Raw genomic sequence first — 26,209 nt, 5'->3', positions numbered from 1 at the left:
TCCTGTCTCTCTTGAACACCTGTGGTAATAAGGAGCTTAATATGCTAAGCAGAAACCCATTTGACTATGGGAAATTTGCAAAAGTTAAATAATTTATTCTTTATATTAGGCCTAAATTGACTTCTTTTTAACTTCTCCTTATTACTCTCATTTCCAGTCTCTGATGTCTAACAGGAAAAAAAATCAAAAACCTATTTTTTTTAAAATCTTTCAAATACTTAGACATCATTCTTCCCCTAAGTATTTTCATCATAATAAATACAGACCCTTTCTTCATTCTGTGTCAAAGCCCTTTATAATGATCAAACTCCTTTGGACAGTCTCCAGCCTTATCAGTATCTTGATGAAAATGTGGTACCAAATGTGACCTAACTTGGGTAAAGAACTGCAGGGCTATCACATCCCTGAAAGTAGTAGAATGAGAAAAAGGGAAAAGTGCTACATTCAGAGTCAAGAAGAACTGAGCTCAGACCCTACTTCAGATATTTGACAGCTAAGTGACCCTGAGCTAGTCACATATGCTCTCTCAAACTCAGCTTCCATATCTATCAAATAGAATAATAACTCTAGAAGTAATATATCTAAAAGATAACTGTTGGTACTAACATGATACAGAATTTTAAAGTAAACAAAACTTTACAGGTATAGTTTAAAGTAAAAGCTTTACTGTTCTATTGTTTTCAATTGTGTCTGACTCATCCTGACCCCATTCAAGGTTTTCTTGGCAAAGGAAAAGAAAAAAAACAACAACTAGGCATCATGGTTTGCTTTTTCCTTTTCTAGTTCATTTTACAGATGAGGAAACTGAGGAAGAATTAAGTGATTTCCCCAGGGTCACACAGATAGTAAGTGTCTAAGGCCAGATTTAAATTTAGGAAGATGTTTTCCTGATTTCTTACTTGGCTCTCCATCTATTGCATTGGGCTAAAAAATAAAGTATAAATTTTAATGTAAAAAAAACCCCTATGCACTATATATTTGCTTGTTTTAAAATACTATACAATATTAGTTATAATTTTTATTGTTGTGGTTAATATTCCCAGTGTGGCTTTAAACAAGTTAATTGGCCTCTATGAGACACATTTTTTTTTCTACTTGGTTATTTATTTTGTCAAAAGAGTCAATGTAGCATAATGGAAAGAGTTGGATTCAGAGACTATGCCCTGAGGAAGTTTTGGAACTCTCCTCCTCCCATCTTGATTCTAAGACTCTATTTAGTCAATGTCAGTCATGAATCCAGCCATGTTTGTTTTTTTTTTTTTCACTTTGCCCTCTTTCTCTGTTGCTGCCACATTCATACCCTGCCCACCTTACCACTTTTTCTCACTTTTTGCTCCGGAAATTGGAACCAAATCAACACTATCATTACTTCTGGAAAGAGCATATCAATTGGTATTCTATGTTTCATCTTCCATAAGACTTTGAAGTCTACAGTATCTTGATCCCCTTCTTCTAATGTATTATCTCCCCCATAAGAATATACATTTCTTGAGAACCTGAACTATCTCCCATTCTTACAAACCTAGTATGTAGTATGAGTTTAGTTTTCCTTTCAATCATTCATTCATTCATTCATTCATTCATCTACCTATTCATGCATTCTGGTGAACATGGGACTCTATCATTAAAAGGAGGAAAAAAATGTTAATGTGCATTGGTGGAGGAAGAAATCTCTAGGTTAGTAATTTACCTCCACTAATGAAATCACAGGTTTAGTTTATTTCAGGTTATTCCTTTACTAGAAGCATCCAGAGGACTGAGATAAAGACTATCTAAATTCATGTCTTCCCCAGTGTTCAGCATAGATCCTTGGATACAGTGACTGTTTTGCTTTCATCTTTATATCATCAAAGACTTTCTAGTGTCTGGCATATAGTAGGTATTTAATAAATGCTAGTTGATTAAATTAAATTCAAATACTCTGCACATAGTAAGCACTTAAAACTTTGTTGAATAAAACAATGAAAATAGACATAGCAGAGTGAATGCAGTGTTACTAGCTATTAAAAAGGGGATAAACATGAAATACAATGAGGTGTCAGTGTACAGATGAACAACATTTGGAAACATCAAATAGCACTATGCTTGCTATAAATGGAATGCCTGTTTCTTTGAGGCTCAGCCTATATAATAGATAGGATACCTTACTCCCTGCAGTTTATTCAAGCTGTCAAAAGTCCATGCAGATTGCCAGCTAAAAACTACTGATTAGTAGTATAGACAAAATGAGCTCTCAAACCCATGCCAAGCCCACCAAAGTCTCTTTTTGCTCCGAGCACCTCCAGGCTGCCAACCTGCATTAAGTGTTTTTGGCCACTACTGAGTATGAATGTCACTGAATTGGAAACCTGCTAGCAAATCCAGATCACTCTCTTCCATCATCTGTGCCCTTCATTTCTCTCAAGTGGTTGTTTTCCTTCTTTTGCTAGAGGGGCTTCCACAACTCAGACCTCTGGGAGAAACTTTGTCTGCTCTCATGTAGTTCTCAAGCACCATTAGCCCATCTGTGTGACAGCTTGTGTGATTAATTGTTGCCTATCCTGGACATCTTTCAGGAACAGGAGATACTTGGCCTCCCCAGTTATGGGAAACGCATTTGACTTAACTGAATTCAATAGTTCTGCAAGTTGCCTAGAATTATTGGCTTCTAAAGTAGTCTATGAAATTGTGTCTTAATTACTATTTCTTTGTGATGGGAAAAGCACCCATCTAAATGCCTTATTAAAGTGGCTGATGCCCAATTCAAGTCATTACAGAGTTGTGTGATCTGAGCCTTATAATGATCCTCATCCTTACCTTTTGGCCCTAAACTTGGACCTGTCACCCAAATTCCCTTTGTAGGGCCCTGGGCTTCTGAAAGGTGGGAATTCACTATGCTTATCCAACCCTTATACACCATGCTTTTCTGTCAACTTCCTATCATGATTTTCTTCCACTTTCTACCTCTAACTCTGGGAATCATGATGAGGAAGATCTCAGCTAAAAGAATGACTCAGGCATTTATAAGATCTGAGTAAGTCATTTCATTTCTATCAGCCTCAGTTTCTTTATCTTTAAAAAGAGAGGGAGTAAGATTCAGTGACCTCAAAGATGCTTTCCATTTCAAAATTTATGTTTCTAATCAAATGAATCCTTTGAGTACTGGAAATGATTGTTAGTTTCCTAAAACTCTATTTGTCATTGCTATGACTCCCTATATTAAAACACCCTTCTCTGACCCCATTCTTCTATTATTAGAATAGAAGTTCCTTGGGGGGAAAAAGGGATTTGCTTGCTTTTTTGGAGGGGAGAGGGGATATTTTCTCAGACAGAACAATATTGAACACATAGGAACTTAATGTTTTCATTCATTCATTCATTCATTTACTTTTCTGAGCCTAAATTTCCTCAGTGGTCAAATGTAGAGTCATTATTATACCTTGCTGCCTGGATATCTGTGAAGGTCAAGTGAAGTAATTGATGTATATAGGACATTGAGTCTGAAGCAAAGTGCCAGACAAATTCAAGGTATTGCTGTGTGTATTGTTGTGTGTATTCTATTGCTTATATTAGAAAAAAAATCCATGAGAAACTGCTATGACAGAGGATATGGATTGTTCTTGCCCTGGAATGTATCAACAGAAAGAGACAGGATTTCAAGTATAGACTTTAAAATGTGTTTTTTCCCCTCAAGGAAAATCAATGTATATTTTAAAAGGTGTGTTAGTCATTACCTACATTTTCCATGATTACATAGCTCTTAGCTCAGCACCTTTCCTCAAGAAATGATATTTAGTTTAAGGTCAACATTAGAGGCAGAAAGAAAGAGAGAGAAAGACAGAGAGAGAGAGAGAGAGAGAGGGAGGGAGGGAGAGAAGAAGAGAGGGAGGAAGGAAGGAGGGAAGGAGGGAAGGAAGGAAGGAAGGAAGGAAGGAAGGAAGGAAGGAAGGAAGGAAGAAAGAAAGAAAGAAAGAAAGAAAGAAAGAAAGAAAGAAAGAAAGAAAGAAAGAAAGAAAGAAAGAAAGAAAGAAAGAAAGAAAGAAAGAAAGAAAGAAAGAAAGAAAGAAAGAAAGAAAGAAAGAAAGAAAGAAAGAAAGAAAGAAAGAAAGAAGGAAGGAAGGAAGGAAGGAAAGAAGAAAAGAAGGAAAGGAAGGAAGGAAGGAAGAAAAAAGAAAGAAACTTTTCATATACTGATTTATTTTGTATGTCAGGATTCTGAATTATCAAATTTTAGAATCATTTCCTGTATTTTAGGAAGAATTCCTGAGCCAATTCAATTTATATATTTTTACATTCTCTTTGTCTTGAGAAATGTGGTGCTTTCACAGATTCTGGATGACAGGAATATTTCTACCATAATACTTTTCTGGCATACATGATCTATCTACTGGGGGGGGATAAGGAGGGGTAGATAGGTTGGTGGACTACCTCCTAATTAGCTGATTGCTACTTCTAGATGTCTTGGGATGTTAAAGGGAGGAGCTGAATGAGTTCCCTAAAATGTACATAGATACATGGGCCAGGAGTATCAATTTGTCTTCTGATGGTCGAGAAAGTCATTTGACCACAATAAGGATTTCTTGACCAATCTAAAAATAATTTTTTTAATTAAGAAAAATTTGGCTCCTGAGATGGGAAGGAATGGAAGAAAGGAATTAGAAAAAAACTGGGAGGCTATAGAGGGAGGCAGGAACATAGGAAGAAAAAGAGAGTGGGAGAAAGAAAGAGAAGGAGCAAAGTAAACAAAATAAGAAAGGATTCATTAAGTGTTTACTCTGTTTTGAACACTGTGCTAAATGATGTCAGTCAGTCAATCAATAAGCATTTATTATGTGACTACTATATTATAGGCACTGACAATACAAAAAGAGGCAAAAGATAGCTGTTGCCTTCAAGGACCTCAAAACCTAGGATATAAATACAGAAGGATAGTTACTTGTTTCATGGAAAGCAGAATAGACTCAAGGATAAATAGGAGACATTTTCAGTAATCTACATGAGGTTATTTAGGTCCTGAAATAATTGCAATAATAGGAATAAAAAGGAAGGAAGATATTAAAAGGGAAGATAAGGTGTAGAGTGGTGAGGGGAAAGGAGATGGTGAAAATTAACATTATGAGTTGAAGTTTCAGGTAAGGTGAAAATGAGGAAAGTAAGGCTTTCTATAATACATTCTGTTTCGCTAAGCCCTTTTCATATATTATTTCATTTGATCATAATTACTACACTATAAAAGGTGCTATTGCTATATCCATTTTAGTGGAAACTGAGAATGAGAGGTGTTAAGTGGCCTGTCTAGGATCACACAAATAGTAAGAGTATTTTATTTTAATTAAATTCTTAGATTTTTTTAATGATTGATAATTTATTTTTTTCCTTAATTCCCTCATGGGAGGGGTGCACAATCCTTGTATAAATACACATGCACACAAATACACACACATATAGTGTCGAGAAATTCCCAGATTTGACTTGTCAAAAAATGTTTTATTCTGTATCTTAAATCCATCATTTGTGAAGCAGGATTTGTATTTATGGTTAACAGAAAACAAATCCAAGATATCAGATAGAAGTTAGCTGTAGCAAATGTCAAAATTATGCATTAGTCCTTCATCAGACCATTGACATACCATATGGCAAGATCCCTCTGTCTTGACTTATTCTACTCTTTTATTGCCAGAATTATAGCTCTTAAATAATGAAATTTAACACAATAAATATTCATGCTTCAAGAAGGTCTGAGAACATTGGGATTATCAGGATTAAATGGACAGCTAGTTGTCACAGTGGACAGAAGGTTAAATCTGGAGTCAAGATGACCTGAGTTCAAATCTGTCCTCTGACACTTGCTACCTTTGTGAACCTGCATACATCATTAAACTGTTTGCCTTAGTTTCCTCTTCTATGAAATTGGATAATAAAAGCACCCCCACTCAAAGAATTGTAAGTATCAAATATGAAGTGTAGAGCAGTTAGCACAGTGTCTGGCACAAAAAAAATGCTATTTAAATATTATAGATTGCAGTAAGTGACCTCAGCAAGACAGTCTATGATAAACCCAAAGATCCCAGCTTTTGGGACAAAAATCCACTATTTGACAAAAACTGCTGGGAAAATTATAAAACAGTATGGGAGAGATTAGTTTTAGCTCAACCTCTCACACCCTACATCAAGATAAACTCAGAATGGATCAATGACTTGAATATAAAGAAGGAAGCTATAAGTAAATTAGGTAAACACAGAATATTATTCCTGTCAGATCTATGGGAAAAGAAAGATTTTAAGACAAGAAAGAGTTAGAAAAAATTACAAAATGTAAAATAAATAATTTTGATTACATTAAATTAAAAAGTTTTGCTTTGTACGAGTAAAACCAATGCAACCAAAATTAGAAAGGAAGCAACAAATTGGGAAAAAATCTTTATAACAAAAACCTCTGACAAAGGTCTAATCACTCAAATTTATAAGGACCTAAGTCAATTGTACAAAAAATCAAGCCATTCCCTAATTGATAAATGGGCAAGGGACATAAATAGTCAATTTTCAGATAAAGAAATCAAACTAATAATGAGCACATGAAAAAGTGTTCTAAATCTCTTATAATCAGAGAAATGCAAATCAAAACAACTCTGATGTACCACCTCACACTTAGCAGATTGGCTAACATCACAGTTCAAAGGAAAGTAAAAATGTTGGAGAGGATGTGGCAAAATTGGGATATTAATACATTGCTGATGGAGTTTTGAATTGATCCAACCATTCTGGAGGGCAATTTGGAACTATGCCCAAAGGACGCTAAAAGACTGTCTGCCCATTGATCCAGCCATGGCATTGCTGGGTTTGTACCTCAAAGAGATAATAAGGAAAAAGACCTGTACAAGAATATTGATAGCTGTGCTCTTTGTGGTGGCAACAATTTGGAAAATGAGGGGATGCCCTTTGATTGGGAAATGCCTGAAGAAATTGTGGTATATGTTGGTGATGGAATACTATTGTGCTCAAAGGAATACTAAAGTGGATAAATTCCATGTGAACTTGAACAACCTCCAGGAATTGATGCAGAATGAAAAGAGCAGAACCAGGAGAACATTATACATAGAGATGGATACACTGTGGTAAAATTGAATATAATGGACTTCTCTACCAGCAGTAATGCAATGATCCAGACAATTCTGAGAGACCTATGAAAAAGAATACCATCCACATTCAGAGTAAGAATTGTGGTAATAGAAACATAGAAGAAAAACAACTCCTTGATCACATGTGTTGATAGGGATATGATTGGGATATTGACTCTAAATGATCACACTAGTGCAAATATCAATAATATGGAAATAGTTCTTGATCAATGACACATGTAAAACCTATTGGAATTGTGCATTAGCTATGGGAGGGAGATGGAGTAGGGGAAGGAAATAATAATCTTGTAACCATGGAAAAACATTCTAAATTAATTAATTAAATAAAATTTTCTAAAACTTAAAAAAATGAATGTTATAGATTATTAGCATTACAATTTTCTACCCAAGAAGAGATAGAGTGGTTACAAGTAGAGAGGAGGAAAAAAAAATCAAAAATTTTCCTAGAACTTTTCTTTACATTGTTTCGACTTCTTAGAAGCAAGAATGCAAACAATTAGTATATGCATATCTTATTTATTGTTATAGTACAGGGATCAGTCTCTACCTGATGCTTAAATGGAGCAAGAGGGGAAAATAAGTCATATTGGCTCCCATATAATCTTCTGGGTTGTATCTGCCATACTAGTGTGACATTTGCTTTGCCACAATTTATCTTCTAACTCTTATCTGATGTCTTGTTGTTGTTGTTGTTGTTGTTGTTGACACCAAATGGGCTGGAAGGCCATTTTGATTGGAATGATGAGTAGCCAAGAGGGTGTAATGATATAAAAGACTAAAAAGGCAAGTTTTTTTGAATAGTTAATTGCCAGTATGAAATTTTGATCCTCTAGAGAATAGGGAACCATAAAATATTTCTGTAGATTATTCATTAATTTAAATTACTCCCTTTCTTCAGCTCTTAGACAACTTACTCCAGGATGATTACTCCTATGATCTTTCTACCTTCTACCACATCACTGTCCTCCCCATAAATCTGATTTCTATTTCTTAAAATTGTCATAGTACTTTGCCTCAATTACATTATATTTTATGTCATCTCTCCACCATTAGTCAATAACCTCCTTAAGGGCAGAGACTGTCATCTTTAATCTTGATGCCTCTAATGCCTTGTACCCTAGTGCCAATGCCTTCTATATAATAGGCACTTAGTCTAATAATGTTTGTTCCACGGTATTGAATTGCAAATAGATTTTCCCTCCTTCTGGGACTTAGTAGTAGAACACAGTGGTTGAAAATAAACCCTTTGAGCAGTTTACTAAGTGAAGAAACAATCAGATTCATATAAGCTGGTTAATGTCTTTGGCAAGCATTCAATGGCCATGGAATAGAAACAGCCAAGGAAAGTAGTGTTTGGTTCTAGAATCAAAAATTGAGTGAAATTGAAGTTTTCTCAGACACTATCTTCTTTAACCTCCTCATTTTATCTGTGAGGAAGCTGTGGTTCATTATGGAAATTGATCTTTTCAAAGTCAGAAAATGAAGAGTGATCATAGTTGCATAGGTCATAGCTTGAGAGACAAAAGTCCATTTACTCCAACACCTGTTTTACAAATAAGGAAAGTGAGGTTCAGGTGGCAGGGGATTCTTGGTTTCCTTGGATACCCCAAAACCTAGAAGTTTTTCATGTAAAACAGAAAACAGAAAATCTGTTTCTTTCCTTGCATTCTTGTTAATGCTGAGGAAAAAGTGACCCTGGACATCAAAGACTCATGATAAGGAAAGACCCCTGAGAGAAATATTCTCCTTGGATTCTCCCCAGGATTTTGAGATCGACACAAATATGCACATTCTGATTATGCTCTGATACCATCAGGTTGTAATCTAGGACATCTAATTGTCCCCTAAACTATGAGGGTCACCCCCTGGGTCTTTGGAACACAAACCCCAGTCAGATAACAAATGTCCCCCACCCCTGCCTAACCTCATTCCATTCCCTCATTCCTGGTCATCAAGCCCCTGTTGTCAAGGGATATAAAAAGCCCAAAACTCATCTCCAGTAGGAGGCAGTGTCCATCTCTGCACACTGTCCTCTCAACCAAATTCATCATGACTTCTAAATTAATAAATTTCTCTTTTTATTTCTAAGCTAAGTTTTGGAATCTTGCATTCTTGCAAAAGGTACCCATCCCAAACCTCAAGGGTTCACCTCAAGCTCCCCATAATATGGGGACATTAAAGTGATTTGTCTAAGAACATATAAGCAGTTAATATCAAAGTCAAGATTCAAAATAAGATTATTTGAATTCAAATAAGGATTTTGTTTTAACTTTTTGACAACTTCATATTTCTAGATCTTATATTTTTTCCCCTATGGTGGGGGGGTGGGGGAGGCAGGATCTTCTCTTATGGATACAAATAGTCAACCTTTCCATCAATCACCACATGCATGGACTGAACAATTGATTCTTTGTGGCAAAGTTGGGACTATTATTCAGATTTCTAAATTTCCATTCTAAATAGTCAATACCTTTCAATATATTTGCCACTTAGAATACCTGAGAACAGTTATCCCTTCACATAGGAATTTTCCCCATCGTGATTTCAATATGAAATCACAGACTTTGGGGAAATTTGGCAGAGGCCACTGACAACATGCAAAGGCCATCAGATAACACAGAAAAAGTTTAGAAACTCAGAAATGCATACTTAACACAAAATTTATAATAAAATACTACAAACACCTCATTAAAGAAAAATAAAAAATTCAAACTTTTCCTGTATGAAGAGAGGACCAAAAAAATTAGAGGATTTTCTTGTTTGTGGGATGCCAGGGTATTACCCCCAAAAGTGGAAATGATAGTGTTGTCTTCTAGGCTTGGAAAAGAAATGAAAAATTGTCTTTGGTCATCCAACCTGTGGACTGATGTCCTGACATTCTCACTTTGTGGGATAATTCATACAATACTCTGAGAGTAATAGTTGTTCGGTGTAACGTAACTGATGTGAAACAAAGAGAGGTGTAATGAAATCTGGCCCATTGTCGTCAGGTTCAATTTACACCCGCTCACGTTCTATATAGTGTTTGGAAATTGTCTCTTGGAAAAACTTCACTTTTTAAGGATTTTCTAGTTCAGTTTATTATCTGCAAGTGACTGGACTCTGTAATAATAGGGCCAGAGAAAAATTGCGACAGGAAAAACAAAATGAAGGGGGAGTTCAAGCTTCATTCTCTGTATATTTTCTTCTTAATATAAAAAAATGATAATCAGGATACTCCTGCTATGTAATTTATATACATGACATTTATATGCATATGTAAAATTTTGTTTTTTGTTATATACATGTATATATGTTGTGTCTATATAGATAGACATATATATATATATATATATATATATATATATATAATTCTGAGACTTGCAAATCCTTTTCAAGGAAAGAAGAAAACAAGCACTTATTAACCTTTAATCTATGTTAAGCACTGTGCTAAGTGCTAGATATACAAATTAAATCAAAAAGATACTCTCTACTCAAGGGGCTCAGCATGAACAGGAGAAATCAAAAGAGAGTTTAAAAATCTGGGAAATGGGACTGGGAGACATAAGGAGATTGCCCTTAAAAGGCATGCTTTTGAAATCCAAAAATAAAGAGCAGTTCTTGGAGGGGAATGAAGGCAGACCCACCTTCCAGGAAGCATTCATCACTGGGGAAGTGGCAGGAGCAACTCTTACAGGGGAATATTGTATAATTGAAAACCTGTTACCCTAAAAAAGCACTACATTTCCCAGGAGCCCACTGACTTCCTGTCATTATGTACTTCCTGTAGACTGGGGATATTAGGTGGGGATGTAGAAGGTCCCACCTCTTTACTTCCAGTACCAATATTGGTGGTGGTAAGATGGGTGTTTGAGCTGGCTGATCAGCCAGAGGCATGTGGTCTTTATTTTGTATCTTCTTTATTCCTTGATTCTAATGATCATTAAATGTCATGGACCCAAAAGCTAATGAGAATGAAGGAGACACTTCAGAAGGAGAGTGATGTGGCTTCTTCCTGGTTGGACATATCTGGAAGATGAGGTTCCATTTTCCAAGTTATACTAGAGAATGGGGTATTAAGAAGATGAGAAAAGTTGAGCATAAGCTAACTGTTGTGATTATGTGAGAAAAAGGTTATAGTAACTGGAGATTCTTATTCTTGAAAGGAGAAAACAGAGGAGAAAATCAAACCTGTCTATGACTGTATGAGGGGCCATTATATTTAAGAGAAAAATTGATTTATTTCTAAAAGTAAGAGTTAGAAATTAATAGAGACAAATATTGGCTGGATATAAGGAAGAGGGAGAAAGGATCTTCCTAACATTTAGAAGTTTATCATAGATTATCTCATTGGGGTCGTAGTCACTTCTGATTATTGACATTCTTTGAGAAGAGCCTGTCTGACTTCTTTTAGGGACATGAAATCAAGGGACTTGGGTTCAGTTGTCATGACCTGTATAAGTAGGTGCAAATCAAATCCTTTTGCCTTTCTAAGTCAGTCTTATCATCTCTAAAATGGGCATGTCATTTGCAGTACCTACTTCACAGGGTTGTGGAAAGGATCAAATTAAGTAGTTTATGTGAAGTTCTTTGGAAACTTTAAAGTACTACAGGTACCTGAATGAGCTATTTCAATGATGGGAATCTTCCTGAGGGTTCAATTCCGAACTACTTAACTTCTTGAGTCCCACATTGAACAATCAATTGTAGTTAATTGTCAAAAGTGAAAAAAACTCCCAAACTTGAAGTGAGTTTAGAAATAATTGTATCAAGTTATTTGGCAAAGGAAAGAGCCAGAAAAATCTATGGATCTCTCTTGAGTCTCTGTGAGATTTACATTATATAGAGTGAAAGCAGGATCATAAGGAGAGATAACAGCTGGCTGAGCAGTTAGGCAACTGGCAGAAAAGGGCAGTTTGAAATGTATAGCTTGGGGGCAGCTGGGTAGCTTAGTAGATGGAGAGCCAGGCCTAGATATGGGATGGTCCTAGTTTAAAATCTGGCCTCAGACACTTCCCAGCTGTGTGACCCTGGGCAAGTCACTTGATCCCCATTCCCTAGTACTTACCACTCTTCTACACAGTTAGTACTTACCACTCTTCTACACAGTATTGATTCCAAGATGAAAGTTAAGGGTTTAAAAGAAATAATTAAAAAAGTGAAATGTATAACATTGGCTAAGAATAGCCATTCCATCTAATTTCAGGAATCCAAAAAACAAGCTTTGGGTGGCTTCCAAACAAGATCTGGGTGGGATTTACTGTGAGCTTTGCATGAGACAATTTTTTAGTCACCTAAAACTAGGTTTACAAAATTAATGAATAATAAAGTCGGCTTCCCCACACAATTAACACAAATTTAATTCATTGCCTACTCTGTGCCAGGTACTGTGTTAATCACTGAAGACACAAAAAAAGAGTCAGAGACAAAACACAGTGCTTGCCTTGAACAAAGCTTACAATTTAATGAGAGATAAAACATGAAAACAAATATATATACAGTGCAAGCAATAAAAAAAGAACAAATAGGAAATAACTAACAGAAGGAAAGTACTAGAATTAAGAGGGGTTGGAGAAACCTTCTTGTGGAAAGGAAAATTTTAGTTGGGACTTAAAAGGAAGCAGGGAGGTTAGTAGTCCTAGCAGAGGAATGAGAGCATTACAGAATAGGAAATGCCGAGAGCTGAAAAATGAAGTGCTAAGTTTGTGGAACAACAAGGAAGTCCACATTTTATTTTATATTAATATTTTATTATTTATTATTTAATATTTTTATTATTTTTATTTTATTAAGCATCTTCTATTCTTCCCATATCGTGCTAAGTGCTAGGATACCAAGTAGGGTAAAAACATCATCCTTGTTCTCAAAAAGCTTATATTCTACTGAGTGAGATCACATAGAAATAAGGGAGCATGTGTGATATATACAATGTACATGAGAGATAATCTCAAAGAAAGGAACTGATGATGGAGGACTCCAAAAGACTTTTTGCAGATGTCTAATACAAATGGAAACTTGCAGGCTAGACAAGCTAGGAGTAGAAAATGAGGAGAGGGTTCATGAGTACTGAAAAAAATAGAGTCAGGAGATGGAATGTAGAGATCATGGAATAACAGGTAGTAACTGAATCTTAGCTTGTAGAGAGGAGTACAAGGTAGACTTGCAATTTAGGAAGGGACCAAATGCTGAAGGGTTTTACATTATAAACAGAGTCCCACTATTTTGTAGTTTGTTGTTGTTGAAAATGACAGATCTACCATCCACCAATTTTCAGCATCAATCCACAAACATTAATTAGGAATCTTTTTTTGTGCCATGAGAAACATGAAAATATGTATTGTGTAACACTGGTAAAATCTATAACAGATGACTCACTGTCTTGGGGATAGAGGAGAGGAAGAAAAGAGGGAGAGAATTTGGATCACAAAATGTCAGAAAACCATTGTTAAAATTGTTTCTATAGGTGACTAAAAAAAAAAAGAATTGCCCCCCTTTTTTTTAAATCATATGCTGCCCTAAATTCTGGAGAAATAAACACAAAGAATGAAAAAAAATCCTTTTCAGAAGGGGCTTACATTATAAATTTAGTGGTAGACAAGTACATATGTAAGTATATACAGAAAAAATAAAAAGAAATAAAAGGAAATTAAATACATGGTAGTATAGGTAGGGGGGGCATTAGCAATCAGAGGGCATTAGGAATGGAATATTAAACAAATTCAGGTGCTTATCGGGCATCTTGAAACAGATGTCTGGTAACGATATTTAACTCAACATGTCTAAAACTGGATTCATTTTCTTTCACCAAAACCTTTTTCCCCTAGTTAATGGCTCTGTGATTGTCGAGGATAACTGTCCAGAACTCCCTCCCACTCCAGATTCCATCTGGACAACAGTTGTCATACCAGATTCTTCACTCTCTTCTCCCATATCCAAATATTTGTCAAATCTTGTTGTTTCTACCTTTGTAAAATCTTCCTGGAAATTTCCCACTTGCCTCTGACACTGCCCTAACCCTGATACAGGACTATTTTAATAGCCTTTTGGTGGTCTCTCAGCTGCAAATCTCTCCCCACTCCATTCCATCCTCCACTCAGCCTTCAAATTGATCTTCTTAAGGAGCAAGCCTGACCTTGTCAACCCCTATTCAGTCAACTCACTGGCTTCCTATTGCCCTCAATATCAAATATAAAAATCCCTTGACGGACTTACAAGGCTTTCCATAACCTATCCCTTTCCTACCTTTGCAGGCTTATATCCCCATGTACTCTTCAATTCCCTGTGACATTGGTCTTCTTTTGTTCATTGAACAAGACACTCCATCTCCTGACTGCAGGCTTTTTCACTAGTTTTTCTCAATCTTAGAATTTGTTCCTTCCTCATTCTTGCCTTCCAGCTTCCCTGTCTTCCTTCAAATTTCAACTAAAGTTTCATTTTCTATGTAAAAAAAAAAGTCACTCTAATGCTAGTTCCTTCCCTCTTTTGATTATCTTTCTTTTTTTTTTTAACCATTTACATTCCATCTTAGAATCAAAACTATGTAGTGGTTCTAAGGCAAGAAGAGGAGGAAGGACCAGGCAATGGGGTCACACAGCTAGGAAATCTCTGAGGCCAAATTTAAACCTAGAATTTCTAAGTCTCTAAGCCTGGATCTCTCTATCCACTCAGCCATTTATCTGACTCTGTTGATTATCTTTCAATTGGCTCATATATAACTTAATTGTACACAGTTGTCTGCATGTTCTATTCCTCATTAGACTGAAAGTGCCATGAGAGAAGGGATTATATTTTATTTTTCTTAGTCTTCCCAGGGCTTAATAATCCTACTTGAATGACTAACTGGGTGATAGTTTACTTATATGCTCATATCCTATTTGCTAATATCATACTTTCTCCCCAATTTTCCAAACTCTATTTAAAATTCATGTTTATCTTAATATATCTACATGATTGGAATTTTCAGAAACTTTGCAGCATTTGACAACATGTGTATATTTTTCCATCTCTATCTTTCAATTATCCTTTTTTTAAGCATCATTTAGACTGCTTCTACTCCCTAAATTATTTAATAGGTGGATGGGGACTCCAAAAGGTTCAATATTAAACTTTCAAAAGGTAAAATATGAATGGAAACTTGCAGGTTGGAAAAGTTAGGAGGAGGATTTTACTGTTATTGAGAACTCCCTCATGAACAAACAACTCTACCAATATAGGTTGTCACCTTCAGAGCAACATTTTATTTTTTTTTAGTCCTTACCTTTGGTTTTAGTATCAATTCTAAGACAAAGAAGCAGCAAGGGCCAGGCAGTTTGGGTAAAGTGATTGGTCGCATAGCCAGCTAGTGTCTGAAGCCAGATTTAGCAATTTGTATTCTTAAAGATCAGTCTAAGAGAACAGAGAAGTTAAGGGATTTGAAAAGGGCTAAATGGTCAATATGTATCAGGAATAATACTTGAACTCAAGTCTTTATCCTAGTTTTAGTTTCATTGCCAACTCTCCCTCTTGATGCCTCTGTATAAAAATAGGTAGCATTTATGTTGTGCTTTGAGGTTTGCAAAAATTCATTTGAGCCTCCCAGAAACCCTGGCAGTTATCTGTTAGTACCCTACTTACTTTATAAAGGAGGGAAATGAAGCTGATAGTGCTTAAGTGATTAGCTCAGAGCCCCACAACTACCAATCCTCTTAAAGAGTATTTGAACTCAGATTGTCCAAAATTTAAGTGTAGCAGACCATCAACTGTGTCATTGGTCAAGTGGAAGTCAAGACAGGTTTGAAAGGATTGTAAACCATTAAAAAAAAAAACACACACTCTGCCTGGATTTAAAATTACTTCTTCCCAGGTCCAAGCTATTTTCTCAAAAAGCATAAATATTGATGAAATTATGAATGGGTTTTCCAAGTTAACTCTTGACTGAAGGGAATTGGAAATTTGACCAAAATCCAATCAAACCAGCAAAGCTCTTCACTCTTTCTAGAAAGATGGAAGCCTGTGGAGGAGCTAAGTAAACACAAATAGAAAAATAAAGAAAAATAAGAGCAGAAGGATGAGGAGGTTAGAATTTTATTGAAATGAAGAATGCTTCCACCTGAAATCTCCACTGAAGACTGTCTCTGGTTCAGTTAATGATGGAGACTAAATGACACTTAGGGGTCAAGGACAAAAAGACACTGACCTTTGACTCAGCAGATAATGTCATTAAAATTTTGAAGAAAGAAGGGTGATCCTCCACCTTTCTTAAATTTTCAGTTCTTTTCATTCTCTTGTTTTTGATACCTATTGCCATATCATTGATTATCTTAAATTACACTCACCTCTATACTTATATATCTTCTCTCCTCCATTATAATATGAACTACTTGAAGGAAAGAATTTGTTCATTTTGCCCTTGTATCTCTAGTGCCCAAGCACAGCACTTTGCACATAGTAGGTTCTTAAAAGTTGCTGGATTAAATTATTAAGATATGATGCCTTGAATGTGTTAAGCATATAATGTAATTTTTCTTTTCTTTTCTTTTCTTTTCTTTTCTTTTCTTTTCTTTTCTTTTCTTTTCTTTTCTTTTCTACCCTTACCTTCTGTCTTGGAATCAATACTATATATTGGTTCCAAGGCAGAAGAGTGGTAAGGGCTAGGCAATGGGGATGAAGTGACTTGCCCAGGGTCACACAGCTGGGAAGTGTCTAAGGCCAGATTTGAAACCAGGACCTCCTATCTCTAGACCTGGCTCTCAATCCACTGAGCTACCCAGCTGCCCCCATAATGTTACATTATAATGAACATTATAATGATAATTCACCCAAAGTTCTCAATGGAAAAAGAGATTGTCTTCTCTAATTATGAACTCACAGGCTTCCAATTTATTTATGTCATAGCTGCCATCTTGAAGAACTTATCCATGTACAAAACATAAACCGATGCTTCTGAAATATTTAGAGGAATTGTTAATATTTTATCACTTTTCAGTAATAAAACCATGTTCTTTCCTCAGAATAAAAGCTTGAAAAACAAGCTGCTGTCAGGAAACAAGTTATGTGGAATCCATGCTGAAGAGGTGAGTTGAGCCCTTACTCTCCCAGCTTTAAGAGAACTCGGGCAATAACAAGTGCCAAAATGTCAGCCTGACAATGTTCCATCCCCATTGGGTTTGGTGGAAATAGCCTGTTATTGTTGAGTACAGTATGGGGATTTCTGAGATTTTTCCCACATCAATCCAACAATCTTAAATGTGTCTCCTGCTAGGTTGGTCTGATTTTATTCCAAGTGCCTGAGGTATCAAAATCAATTTGAAAAATTATCCCTGGATTCCTCCCAGGGGAAGTTCAGTGAAACCAAAGGTGAATGGGAAACCTATGGGTGAAATATTGGCATTCATACTTGTAATGACATTTCCTCATGGGGAACAGTTCCTCCCAAATGGATTTGTTTCATTCTGAGAAATAAGTTTCTATTTTATAATGATATACAAGGGTAGTTCTAAAAGACCCTCCCCATTTTAGACCCTTTCAGGATCTATTTTCATAATAGTACTAATAAATTTAAATTTCTAACATGGTAAAAATTGATTGGTATTTCCCATATTATCATAAGTTCTCAAAAACTAAGAGTTAAGAATGTTACAGAAAAGGAAATATTTGATAACTGTTGGTTGACAGAAGGATGAAAAGTTAAAAAGCAAAACCCTCTAGTTACTTACCTCTGTATTAATGTTTTGCTCTGAAGTGGAAACAGTGTGATTTCTTATGCCTCATCTCCACCCCAAGAATCAAATTATTTGTAGTCAAATACTAACACCCAGCCATATACTAGTACCATTTAAAACTTGGTTTTTCTCTTTTAAAAGCCTCCTTGATCCAATTATAAATTTAAATAAACAAGAGACCCACATTTAGGAACTTAAGACACCCAGTCTTGCATCTTAATATTAGACTAAATAAATGTATGAGTGATTTTGAAATATTAACTAAATTGACATTTTTGTAATAGTTGAGAGTTTAAAGATCTTATTTTATGCCTTCAACAACAGTGTTAGGTCAGACCCTGCAAGATGCATTATTCCCATTTTATAGGTAAGAAAAGTGAGTCTTGGAGAGGTGTATTAATGTCTCCAAAATCACCTGGATAGCAAGTAACTGAGCCTAGCGTTCAGATCTTCTGACTGAGTATATGACTCGTTCTCCCCAAGATGTGGGCATTTAAGGGGGGCTTCAGGGTTAAAGGGAAAAGACTATATACATCTATCCACAATAAACCAAAGTCCTTAGGACATTGGGGACATCCTACATTATTGACGTAAACAAGCAGACAAACAAAATGATATAGTTGAAGGGAAAGTGGTGGTTACTAATTAGACTTCTGAGGTTTAAGGTTCATTAAAAGAAGGGCCAGGAAGGAATGATTTGGCTAAGCTTCTTGTCTAGATTATGACAATAATTAAATAATTATCTCCTAAAAGCACATTTACATATTATCCCCTTTCATCCTCACAACAACCCATAATGTACATATTATTATTTTTATTTTATAAAAGAGGGAACAGATTGAGAGAAGTTCTGAGTGGCTCAGCCTCACAGTAACAAATTAGATTATTCTAATAGCTTTATTATTATTATTATTATTATTATTATTATTTTTGCTGATAGGGAGGTTAGTCGATCTTTTGTATGCTCTCTGAATGCTATTGTTGTTTATTTGTGTCCCATTCTTTGTTATAGAAAAATTTGGGATTTTCTTGGAAAAGATACTGAACTGGTTTGTCATTCCCTTCTCTGGTTCATTTTATAGATGAGTAAACAGAAGCCAATAGAGTTAAGTGACTTGCCCAATGTCACACATTCAATAAGTGGCTGAGGTCAGCTTTAAATTTAGGAAGATGAATCTTTCAGAGTCCAGGCACAGTGCTCTGTCTACAGTGCCTCCTCGCTGCCCACCACTCTCCGAATGACCTTAGACAAAGAATTTCTTCTTTATTTAGACATCACTTTTTTTCCTCTGCAAAATTAAGAGGTTGGACAAGATCATCTTGCTGGTCCCTCCAAAGATTCTGAGGCTTCTTGTGTGTTATGAAACATTTTAGCAGTCTGCTGAAGCCTTATGGACCCCTTCTCAGCATAAAATAAATTATATTTATTATATATTTTATTTATATATTTATATTTATTTATTTACTTACATTCATTTTTATTAATATTATTAAATTAAATTAAGAATATTATTATTTATTAAATATATTATATATATTTATATCTGGTTATATTGAAATATAGCTAAAAATTATATTAATTTCCATTCACTAACCTCCTACTATTAGCCAATCACTGTGCTCAGCCTTGGGGATACAATTAGGAGACAATAACCTGTCCTTCAGGAGCTTCCAATCTAACTGGGAAAGACAAGGTGAAAAAAAAGGAGGTTGAAAAGGGAGAGATAAGGGAGGAAGTACAGCAGGATATCTTGGTGAGAAGCATTTTATTTTATACTGATGGAACCAGCTATAGCTACAGATGCAAAGTGAAGTAAGTTGGAGGTCCGACTTCTGCCTTCTAAGGAAGACTTTAAGAGGATTTGGATACTCCTTCAGCCCGCCATCACAGGGAAGAGGTGACCAAGGAGGTGGTTTCAATCAAGGCTTGAGTTGGCTGCAGGGTAATGAAATTAAAAATGATGAGTTTATTCCAATAAGAACATCTTGTTTCCTGAAGATGAAACCAGGAAGAATTGTGGATACAGTATGGAATATATATGATTTTATATATAAAAGGAAAAAGAAATGTTCATGGATTCCTTGCTAAGAATTCTTCTATAATAATAATAATACATTAATATAGCGCTGGGGGAACCATCACTATGCTAAGTGCTTTACAATTTTTATCTCATTTGATGTAACAAGCTAGGAGGTAGGTGCTACTATTATCCCCATTTTGCAGATAAGGAAACAAGCAAATAGAACTTAAGTGACTTGCCCAGGGTCATCCAGCTAGTGAGTATCTGTGAATTGTATTCAGGTCTTCTTCAATCTAGGTTCATCATTCTATTCACTCAGCTATTCTTTTGTTGTCATTCAATCATGTCTGATTCCATGAGACTCCTTGGACTTTCTTCCATGGGATTTTTTTTAAACCCTTACCTTCTGCCTAGCCCTTACCTCTCTTTAAAGAGAGGTAAGGGCTAGGCAATGGGGGTCAAGTGACTTGCCCAGGGGTCACACAGCTAGGAAGTGGCTGAGGCCAGATTTGAACCTAGGACCTTCCATCTCTAGGACTGGTTCTCAATCCACTGAGCTACCTGGCTGCCCCCTCCATGGGATTTTCTTGGCAAAGATACTGGAATAATTTGACATTTTCTCTCCAGTGTATCCCCATTTTACAGATAAGGAATAAAGAGGACTTAAGTGACTTATTCAGGGTCACACAGCCAACAAGTGTTTGAAGCCAGATTCAAGGTCTTCCTTGGTTCTAAGCTTGGTGTTCCCTCCACTGCCTCACCTAGCTACTCTTTAACTACCAGATTTCCCACCCACCAGAAATGCAAGCTAATGTCTGAAGCTGAGAGAGCAATTAGCAAATTTATGAATTATCTTAGTCAAATAAACAAGTTAGTCTTTTATTTATTTTTAGCTAACAAGCTGTGCTTTGATTACAAGCCATTGCTGAACCATTAATAAGTCAAATTGTATTTGAAGTTTATAAATGTTTTGATTCCACACTAGGGAGCCTGGATCAGACATGACTCTCATACAGACATTCCTTTGATCCAGATGGGAGGCATGATGTAGGTACATGAATATTTACCCTCAGCATCCATGCTTTACAGTCATTTCATGAATTTGTTAAGTTGTACACCCCTATCACAATCTTTTTATTAGTTACAGCAATATTTCTGCTCCCCGACAATTATGATCATTGAATCAAAAGAAAAGAAAAAAGAAGGTTGGAATTATTTGTCAGCTTTAAAATATATGTTGAAGAAATGTGTTCTTTTGAATCTGTAGTAGGCACAGTTCTTTATTGTTCTGTGTGAAGGTGGGTGTGGGGTAGTCGTGTCCTTGTGTTAAAATAATAAGTTAAAATGTTGATAAATCTGAATTTTTCTCTTTGAGAAAAAATGGCTAGATCCTGAGAAAATTACACGAAAAAGACTTTTTTAACTAGGTGTCTTGAACTGAAGTAAGAACATATGGTCTAATCCCTCCACACCTGTATTTATAGAACAGTATTAGACCATATTTGGTCTGTAGCATGATGGCCTACAGGCACAAAGAGATCCTCATCCATCCCTCCTTTCCATGCCTTTGTATACATTGCCCCCCTTTCCTGGAATGTATACCTTCCTCAATTAAAGCTCTTAGCTTTCAAGACTTAGCTCAAGGGCTTCTTTCTCTCTCAGGCTTAACCTGATTTCCCTCATGTTCTCTCCTGGGACATAAAGTGAATAGTTGACTGGTCCTAGAATCACCAATGCTGGAGTTCCTCCTCTCATACTTATTATCTGTATAAACTAGGTTATATCATTTAATCTCTGCCCCAGTCTCCTCATCTAGAAAATGTCCTAATAATAGTACCTACCTCCCAGGATTGCTGAGAAATAAGACTAAGTGATACAGGAAAGATGTTTTACACTATAATCACACATTCCTACCAGGATTGATGTGAGGATGAAATAAGATCATGTTTCTAAAGCCTTTGAAAACCTTGAAACTAATAAAATTTTAAAGTGTTACACAAAGGGTGCTATTATATCTATCTATCTACCTATGTCACTATCTATGTAGCCATCATCCATTCATCTATCCATCCATCATCTATCTATCTATCTATCTATCTATCTATCTATCTATCTATCTATCTATCTATCCATCTATCTATCTATCTATCTATCTATCTATCTATCTATCTATCTACCTATCTATCTATCTATCTATCTATCTATTTATCTATCTATCTACATGTCTGTGTTGTCCATCCATCCATCCATCCATCCATCCATCCATCCATCCATCCATCTATCTATCTATCTATCTATCTATCTATCTATCTATCTATCTGTCTGTCTGTCTGTCTGTCTGTCTGTCTGTCTGTCTGTCTGTCTGTCTGTCTGCCTATCTACCTACTTATCTGTGTTGTCCATCCATCCAGCCATCCAGCCATCTATCTATCTATCTATCTATCTATCTATCTATCTATCTATCTATCTATCTATCTATTAGTTAATTTATCTATGGCAACAAGGTGACTCAGTGAATAAAATATCAAGTTTTTAGTTAGGAAGATCTGAGTTCAAATACAGCCACAGACACTATTCATACAACTGGGCAAGTCATATAACCTTTGTTTGCCTTAATCTGCTGGAAGAGGAAATGGAAAACCATTCTAAGATCTTTGCCAAGAAAACTACAACAGCATTGGCCTGACATGGTCCATAATGTCTTCCAATTCATAAAGCATCAGATACAACTGAAAAACAACAGCAAAGATATTTTATGTGTATGTATGTGTATATTGCATATATGTATGTGTATAGAGAGATATACATGCATATATGTACTTACATGAAAACAATACATATTTATCTCTATGTACAAGTTTTATTTCTAATATGGATTAATTTGAGGATAAGGGCAAAAATTTTGACTTTTAATCTCTGGTACACAGCCTAGTATCTGACATTATTGTCAGAAAGACTTGAGATCAAATTCTGATTTACATTCTTCCTAGCTGTGGGATCTTTTTCAAGTTATTTAACCTGTTCCAATCTCAGTTTCCTTTTTAAAAATAGACATAATTACCACCTTCTAGCATTTTATGTAAAATTAAATAAGATAAAAGTGTTTTGTTTTATATATGTATATGTATGTGCATAAATACATACATCTGCACTCATACCTGAGACTATATTGATATAGCAAATTTCTATCTCAGAAATTCTCTCTTCAAATGCTGATCTGACAACTGCTTTACTACTAACAGTCCTAGCAAGTTCCTTGGTAGGCTGATTTAATAACCTGTCAGGGTCACATTAATCATGCTAAGCCAGAGTCACATGTCCCTCCACAGACATGCCTCTTTGAGGTACTTAATTAATGCTTGTTGACCAGAATTCCTTCAGTTCAAGAGATGCCTTGCTCTTCCCAGCCATTGGAAAGCATGAAAAACTCAACTCAGAACTATCTATGCAGGGAATACTTTCAAAGAATTCAAATGGTGCACAGCTTCAGATCAGAGTCAGCTTGAAATCATTTCATTCTTCCATGCTTCTCTTTGCCAACCAAGAGTGACAGAAGCACAAGATGTGAAGGGAATTTCAGAAGGCAGCCAATCCAACCCATATTTGAAGCAAACTCCCTCTATAACATCCCTGCCAAATAGTTAACTAAATCCAATATTTCCTGAGCCAGCCCATATCAGTGCTGGACAGCTCTAATGGTAGGGACATTTATTTTCATATTGAGTTATGTTTTAAAGAAGAAAAAAATATTCCTCCTAGTTGTGACCTCTTTGGCCAAAGAGAACAAGTCTCATTCCTCCTCCATATGACAGATACTCAAATATTTGAAGACAGAGATCATGCCCCTCTATGCCTTCTTTTCTTCAGGCTAAATATCCTCAATTCCTGTAACCAGTCATTGTTTAAAGTTGCCTCCCACTCACAATTGCTAAAAAAAAATACATTTACAAAGTGGTAGTCAAAAGTAGTTAAGAAGGAATTGATGGCTAGTACAAATGATATTCTAGCTCCATCTAGATTCGGCTTGAGACAGGATTGATTTTTGTTTTTTCCAATTCTTTTCAGTGTAAATGCAATGAATGCATTAGTGTTTTTAACCTTACGTATGTTTCATGCTTTAGGGCTAGATGCTATTTAAATACATTATACTTTTCTCCTCTATCTGGGTGCCATCCCTGAAATTCAGAAAGTGTTCCAGGGTTTTTAATTTAACCCCTCCAAAATGGACATTCCAATACATGGTTTATAGTCATTGTCCTCCAGTACAATATGAATGCTTTGGGTCTTTTCTGACCATGTCAGTGTCCCTAGTAGTCAGTCATCCTCTATATCTCTTTCTTTTTTACTTTCTCTCTGGTTTTCTCTCTCCCTTTCTTTCTGTCTCTCTCATGAGCATGATATATAATAAGACATGAGAATCTAATGTTGACTTTAATCATACTTAGAACTCACCAACAAATCCTAACAGAGTAATCCCTTACTTTTCTCTGGGTTACCTATTCAATGCCACAACCATATAAAATACAAGGAAAAATCAGAACAATCAGGGAAGCTGAAGTAGTTATCATGAAGGCCATACACTAAAGCTCATGAATTCACTTAAAAGGATTTATTTTGGATCCTCAATTAGAATTTTAAATGTATTTAATATAATCTTATTTAAAATTCTGTTCCCAAGATATTCAACTTTGGGATAGCAGAGCTCTTTAAAAAATACAAACATCAAATTAGGAAAGACTGGAATAGGGAAATGTCACAGGAGATAGCCTGAAAATTGGGAAGAAGAATGAAAATGTATTTGCCAAATTGACAGAAAAAGACACTCACACTCATCTCTATGTATCCATTCCATGTAGGGTCAAATATGTCATTGGCCAATGATGGCATGGTAATCTGTGCCAAAAATCTATGCCACATGATTTATCAGGGAAAGATTAAGTGATATAAAATTCTCAGTTTTTGAAGTATACATATTCAAGTGAGGATAACTATGTACATGATTTCAGAAAAGTTTCCTTATCAATGGTAATAATAATATATTAATATCACTTTTCTAATACTTTTATGAAAGTAGACAAAGTAGTTGTTTGTGGACATGTTTAACTATATTTGGAAAATAGAACATCAGAAAAGTACAACATTCCAGGACATTTTATATCTGAATTGTATTAAAATATGAGAAAAATAAGATGGGATCAAGAATTATTGGTATTTATCTTGTTATTTAAAGTTTGTGTGATCTTTATGTCTATTGTCATTTGTTCCTCAGATCAAACATGTTGAGTAAGTTCAATATTTTAAATCCCTTTTCTTTAGATGAGGAAATTGAGGATGATTTTTTTCTTACTTACCATCATTCAGATAATAAGTGTCCTGGGTGGGATGAGACCCCAGTTCTTTTGGATCCCAAGATCATTGCCAAGATCTACAGTGCCATACTGCCTTTCATAAAAATAATAGCTATTATTACATAAAGCAGTTTAAGGTTTATAGAATGCTTTACATATATAACTTCAATTTTTCCTCACTACAATTATATGAGGAAAGTGTTCTTGTAATCCATGAGGCTGAGTTCATTATGGAGAGTAAATATTCAAGAAATTTGAACCTTCTTTCTGATCCTAGCTGGTACTTATATTATCCTAGTGCTTCTCATAAATAAACAATATTTTGGCACTTAAATTGGTAGGTTGCAGGTATAAAATTCATTTCTGTGCAACATGTCATATTCCTAGTGATTCGGAATACCTAAGGTGCCAGTGTATACATTTTTTAAGCCAAGTGGAAACTACAGAAATTCATGTTTACCTAAGAGACTATGCTAGCACCAAAGGAGTCCTGAATAGCAGATTGAAACAGCAGGAAGAAATTGCAAATTGTCTTTCTGGAGCTGTTGACAAAAATGGCCCTGGTTGTTGAAAGTACTAGAGTTGGTGTTGCAATAAATATGCAAACTAGGAATGGACCCTGAGATAAAATTAATATAACAAGACAACAGAACACTTTTTCTGATACCTCCCTCTATACAGTCATTTATCAGTGGCATCTCTGGAGTCCTCTTTGGCCTTTCAGAGAGAAAGGATTAGAGCTTTCCATAGAAAGATGTTTAAATTGAGGTACATATATATATATATATATATATGGGACTGTGCCCAATCACTAGGAAAGGCCACCATTCAGATGGGCATATAAAACATGAGTTTTTGGCTTCATTATTTCTTGTATTTCACTTTCCTATTTGCCAGGTACTTCAAGGAAATAGAAAATCTCTACTCATGGAAGATGCAAGGCATTGAACTAATTTCTCAGGAAAAAAAAAAAGGAATTACTAGCTCTCTGAGATGTAGAACTGAATTGATGACTTATTCCAAAGGGTCCTGAAGGATCCTAG

At 35.6% G+C, this 26,209-nt stretch overlaps 1 protein-coding gene and 1 long non-coding RNA gene across 2 annotated transcripts in view; one reads left to right on the top strand and one right to left on the bottom strand.

The window, feature by feature from the left end:
• Nucleotides 1–26,209, top strand: part of LUZP2 (leucine zipper protein 2) — a 749,802-nt gene that overhangs the window by 465,644 nt on the left and 257,949 nt on the right. Inside the window, exon 6 of the mRNA XM_056802005.1 lies at nucleotides 17,087–17,149. Within this exon, the coding sequence (XP_056657983.1) occupies nucleotides 17,087–17,149 (63 nt within the window). The remainder of the gene's footprint in view (nucleotides 1–17,086; nucleotides 17,150–26,209) is intronic.
• LOC130455002 (uncharacterized) overlaps nucleotides 19,549–26,209 on the bottom strand; it is a 33,338-nt gene continuing 26,677 nt past the window's right edge. The window contains exon 3 of the long non-coding RNA XR_008912768.1: nucleotides 19,549–19,733. This is a non-coding gene — a long non-coding RNA (uncharacterized LOC130455002). The remainder of the gene's footprint in view (nucleotides 19,734–26,209) is intronic.

Source organism: Monodelphis domestica, chromosome 6 (genome assembly GCF_027887165.1).
Source record: "Monodelphis domestica isolate mMonDom1 chromosome 6, mMonDom1.pri, whole genome shotgun sequence".
Lineage (NCBI taxonomy): Eukaryota > Metazoa > Chordata > Mammalia > Didelphimorphia > Didelphidae > Monodelphis > Monodelphis domestica.
The sequence above is the reverse complement of the archived record's forward strand: the minus strand, read 5'-3'. Positions and strand labels throughout refer to the sequence as shown.